The sequence below is a fragment of the Schistocerca gregaria genome, chromosome 5, assembly GCF_023897955.1.
Source record: "Schistocerca gregaria isolate iqSchGreg1 chromosome 5, iqSchGreg1.2, whole genome shotgun sequence".
In the NCBI taxonomy this organism is placed as follows: Eukaryota; Metazoa; Arthropoda; class Insecta; order Orthoptera; family Acrididae; genus Schistocerca; species Schistocerca gregaria.
Window position 1 is genome coordinate 408,441,137 of NC_064924.1, and position 5,547 is coordinate 408,446,683.

Sequence of the window (5,547 nt, forward strand, 5' to 3'; positions counted from 1 at the left end):
ATTGGGTCTTTAATGAAATTTAGACTGTGGTCCTAGTTTTTACAAAAGATTTTCGAAGAACTTTGACTGTGTATTATGGGCCTCAATAACATGCGGTGTTCAGAGCAATCTCCAGGGTAATCATAGGATTACGTTTCTTTTTAAAATGAAATAACTATTTTTATTTTGACGTGTCTATGTCGCTATTTTGAAGTAGAATTTGTTTATTAAATTCCTGCACTTATTTTCTTGTGGAGCCCCGACTTATGACTGACGATTTTGAGTGTGACTGTGTGCAAGTTAAAGCTTTATCAGGATTCAGTACTGGAACTTACGTGCAATGCGTTATGAGAAGAATAACCATGGAAACTTCAATTAATACTGGATGACAGAAATTTTCGTTTCATTGGACGGTGCTACAAAACAAGCAAAAACTGACGAAAATCATAGCGGTGACCTCTCATAAAGGTATGGATCACTTTTTTAGCTAATTCATAATGTGAAACAAATGTCGAGTCAGTTGTTACAACATATAAAAAGTGTCCAAGCAACTGGGAGGGAGCCACCACGAAAAATTCGCTTTACCCTGCTAGTATGCATGTAATGTTACGAGATTCTGCAGTTGCTCCGAACGATTTTGTTCCCAATCTCACTCAGAGCCTAGAGGTCTTACACTTCTTAACTTACATCATGTTAATTCTTTTTTCTATGTTTGCCAAGAACCTATTAGAACATTCGACATATTTCAGTGGGTTGACGTTTGTTCTATATTTATGATAATTTAACAAGCAGCATTCTTTAGCTCAGTATTTGCTTATCTTGAGAACATGCTAATATGAGATATGAATAGTAAATCAGTCATTTTCAGTGCGGTATATTTTTCTTCCCGTTATACCACTCAGCACAGAACCTTCCTCTTACAATCTGTCGCTACATGGACTTGCAACAACATTGATTGTACTACGCAGCTTGGAATAAAATGAAACCAACGGTTATTAATATGCCTCTGCCCTGCGAAAGAAAAAACATTTGCCGATTTTAAAAAAGTAATTTTATGTGACGTCATTTAGTATTTTATTTATTTGTTCTGTCAATGGAAGCTTATTAATTTATCTTTCAGTGTGGGTATTCACGATTGAAATTATACAAGTATAGTCAAACCGAAAGTAACTTCACTGTTATGTCTACGAGGGATTAATTTTTTTTCAACATAAACTTATCTCAATTTGCAGCGCATTGAAGAAACAGATTTTTTGTTACTGATTGTGTAAAAGTAGTCTTCGTGTTTTCCAAGATTGTAACATGTGACCAAATGATTGCATGTATACTATGTGAATTTGTTATCCAGCTTAATAAAATATTTTGTACTAGTGTTAAATTCTACATTATCAGGTATGACTCTTATAAACAATTGTTTCGACTTTTGAGGTGGCTGTGCATCAGTTGTACAATAATTTTTAAATGAGCACACCGTCATTTGACCGTATTGTTGTTTATTTAATTACGACCCAGGTTTCGGTCTTTTATGCAATTTTCAAGTGTTGCTTTAACCGTTGATATTTAAACATACGTTCAAACGCCTAGCAAGGCAAGTCACTAAACAGTTTATGACGTTGCTGAGCATGGAATAAAAGGCCGAAACTTGGGTCGTAATTAAATAAACAACGGTACAGTCAAACAGCGGTGTTTTCATTTAAAAAAAAATCTGTTGGATGTCCACTGGTAAATAATCTCCATGATAGAAAATATGGGAATGTGGACACATTACATTCATCCAAATACAATAAGAAAACTAAGTGGATCGTTTGTAATGCTAGGTTTCTCACTCTGTTCTCAGTCGCTTTTCGTTACTGATGTCACTGAAATGTCGACTGGCTGAAGTACGAAGCTATATAAGTCGTACTGGGAAATATTTATAATTTACGAAAAATTAGGATATAATGTGATGCAATAAAATTTGAGTTTTATCTAGGGAAAAAGAACAGGAAGAACGTTCTTAAGACCTACTTCTAGATAACTGGTGATGTTCTCCAAAATTTCTATGATGAGACTTTTTTTAAGGATGATTAAAGTCCTAATTTTCGTTGCCATTTATTGTGTTGTAATTGTACTTTTATCATTGGCAGATTGCATACTTTCTTAATAACAAAACTTAATTCTTTTCATACGTGAGGAATGGGAAAATAACAATTTCATTAAAAAAAGGAACGCTAACACTTGGGTTATTTCAGTATAATAATTCCGTTTATTATATTAATACTAAACATAAATAAGACATAGATCACAGTCAACATGCTTAATAGCTACAAATATTTAACGTTCTTTTTTAATTCTTTTTTCTCGTCTATAGGAGAAGCAGTCTCTCTGCTGTATTTCTGTTTACATGAATCAATTTTTGTACTAGGAAAGAAATTGATCCTTTCCGAAATTAACTGCTGAAAACCGCGACGTAAACAACATGTCTCTGGCTTGGAATTAGAAGAAACGCGTCCAGGAGTTTACACTTCATATTGAAAGTACATTGTCTCAGCAGTGAGAGTAAGGATACAGTTCAGTAGCCTAGCAAGGATGGGGGGGGGGGGGGGGGGGCCATAAAGTTGTGTCACATGGAGAGCTAGGCCTAAATGTGGGACAAACTCACAGCTACACTTAATACCGGGTAACGCTACTTGAGATAATACAGTTTCTACGGCAGATCGAGTCGAGCACACCAGGGCACAGTTCACCAGACATCCGCTAGCAGTTTCCATGACAACTGTCAGACACTTACTTGTAGCTCGGGCAACCCGGTGGGTCGGTGGGATTTGACAGGGGCGGTCTGCGCTCCATTCCCCCCGCCCTCTGGAGCCTCGGACAAAATCAGCGGGAGACCGCCGGCTGCGCATCCTGTTTACAAGCGGTTCGTGGGTTGCCGACAACATAAAATTAACGGAATGTTGTGGTTTCAATTTACAGAAGGAAATTCCACAAAAGAGTACCATGTTACCGCGTCGCTGTTTTTAACTGTACCGTAATTTTCAGATTTGTAACAAATCGCCTGCTGCCGTTACTTTGGTGACAACTGGTTCAGCGCTGTACTTTATGCTTCATGCTTGCCCGCATCAATCACGTAATGTTTAATTAGACACTCAAGCCGATTGACTATAGAAATTTTGAGGTGAATCCCAGTTTCGAAAAAGCGGTATTCTCCGTAGTACCGTTAACTACTGGCAGTTCCTCTACATTTACAGCTTTGTTTAATCTTCACATTTTCACTGTATTCTTAGTAACAATCGCCGAAGTACAAGCGGACACGGTGATGACCAAATAACACTGTTTCCCTCAAGTGTCACAAATATTTCAGAATCTAGTCATACAAACGAAATATTAGGTGTATATACATTGTTTATCCGATAGAAAGAGTCGTACAGCTGTGAAGAATTTTTTTTTTCTTATGATTTCGACGTTTAGTAGTCTGAAGCGTTTTGTTATTGGTAAATTACCATTTCACCACAACACAAGTCATACAGCAATCAAGTAACAATGTTTTGCCTAACATTTCGATGTTTACTAGTGTAAAGCTTTTCATTGCGTCAAAAATATGATTTTAATATGCTATTGTTCCTGATGACTGAAATGTGCCCGAAACTAACAATACATCACTAAACGAGTCATCTTTACAAGACTGGAAGCAGGCAATTTGTGTTAAATCCGAGTATACCGTATACACGAAAGAGCACGATATATTTGTTCGTGTTTCTCCTCAAAGTTAGTCGCATTGAATTTAGTTCGACCACAAATATTCAACTAGCTTTGCGCACATAAGTTCACGTAATACATCACGCGTGTAGCCCAGCTAATTTTGTCCGTGACAGCAGAGAGTTAATGCAGGAATGAGCAATGTAGCGGTATAATTTAGAGAAGGCAGAAATACTGGAGACAGAGATTTGTTTTGAGAAACTTACACCGGGTTGCCCGCGCTACTGCACCGCTTCCCATCACGACGAAGACGACGACGACGTCGACGGCGGTAAGGGGGGCGCCAGCACCGGCATCGCGTGGGCGTCGAGCCGCCGCGGCAGCACGCAGTCCGGGGCGGCGGCCACGGCGTGCGCCGCGGGTCAGACGGACCGCAGCGTCGGGCTGAACCTGAAGATGGGCCCGGCGTGCGAAACGCCGGGCACCTCGGGGTAGAAGCCGGGGGCGGCGGCGGCGGGCGGCGCGGCCATCAGCCACGGGTGGTGCAGGTACGCGGCGGCCGCTGCGGCGGCGGCTGCGGCGGCGGCGCTCGCCGACGTCGGGGCCGGCGGGGGCGGCGCCGAGTGGTGGTGATGGTGGTGGTGAAGGTAGCACGGCGCTGGCGTGTACACCAGCGGCTGCAGCCGCGGCGCGGGGGCGGTCACCGGGGCGCCGGCCGGGGGCGGCACGACCACCGCCGCCGTCGACGGAGCCGCCTCGGAGGGCTTGTCCGGCGAGATGAGGCTCTCGATGGTGAAGTCGCGTTTCGGCCTCGGCGCCGGTTGGCTCGGCACCACAGAAGTGATCTCCGGCACTGTCGGGGGCGGCGGAGGCGGCGGCAGCGCCGGGGGCGGCGGTGGCGGCGGGGGCGGAGCGAACATGAACCTGTTGATGTTGGCGAGCGCGGCCAGCTCGTTCTCCAGGCGGTCCTTGTCCGTCTTTAGCAGCTTGAACCGCTTGCGGCGCCTCAGCAGCGACCCGTTCTCGAACATGCCCAGCGCGTCCGGGTGCAGCGTCCAGTAGGCGCCCTTGCCCGGCCTGTCTGGCCGGCGCGGCACTTTGACGAAGCAGTCGTTGAAGGAGAGGTTGTGCCGCAGCGAGTTCTGCCAGCGCTGCGTGTTGCGCCGGTAGTACGGGAAGTTGTCGGTGATGAAGCGGTAGATGTCCGCCAGCGGCAGCATCTTCTCGGGCGAGCTCCAGATGGCCATCGCCGTCAGCGAGATGTACGAGTAGGGCGGCTTCTGGTCGCCGTACGACTCCCGGCTGGGGCGCGGCATCTCCTCTCTACGCGGACCGCTCGCAGTGCTCCAGCAACATCGCTCGCATGCGGTGCGCGTGCGACTGACTCTCGGCCCACCACCGGCCCGGGTACTCCTCCCCTCCCGGCCAGCACCGACGCCCACGCCGGCGCTCGTTGGCGGGCGCCGGCCAATCGCGAGAGGCGAGGGGCGTGGCGCTGGGGAACTGGAGGGGGAGTCGGGCCTGTCAGGAGGTGCAAAACTGCGCCACGCCATTGGCCCGTGACCGGGCGGACCGGCCACACGTCGTCGTTTTTCCAGCGCTGTCGGCAGGCGGCGGTCGTAAATCCGGCGGCCGGTTGAACAAACTGACAAGGTGGAATCTCTCCACTCCCACCCTGCGTCCCCAGCGCATCCCTCTGCCGTAAGCAGCCGTCTGCAGCAATGGCGTGCCGTCTCAGCGCGACTAACGACACCGAAACTAGTTACGCTGTAGCACATGCCTTTATTTGGTAGGGTATCACAGCCTCGAAATACGATCGAGCTGGAACATCCATTCATTTAATTACTGTAATTTTTCAACGAAATTTCTCACACATCTTTCAAATGTTAC

General features: G+C 46.2%; 1 protein-coding gene across 1 annotated transcript; it reads right to left on the reverse strand.

Moving 5' to 3' along the window:
* Positions 1-1,632: 1,632 nt before the first annotated feature.
* On the reverse strand, positions 1,633-5,036 carry LOC126272261 (fork head domain-containing protein FD4-like). The gene has a single exon (XM_049974992.1). The coding sequence runs from the start codon at positions 4,971-4,973 to the stop codon at positions 4,080-4,082; it is 894 nt and encodes a 297-aa protein (XP_049830949.1). The 5' UTR covers positions 4,974-5,036; the 3' UTR covers positions 1,633-4,079.
* Between the last annotated feature and the right edge of the window lie 511 nt (positions 5,037-5,547).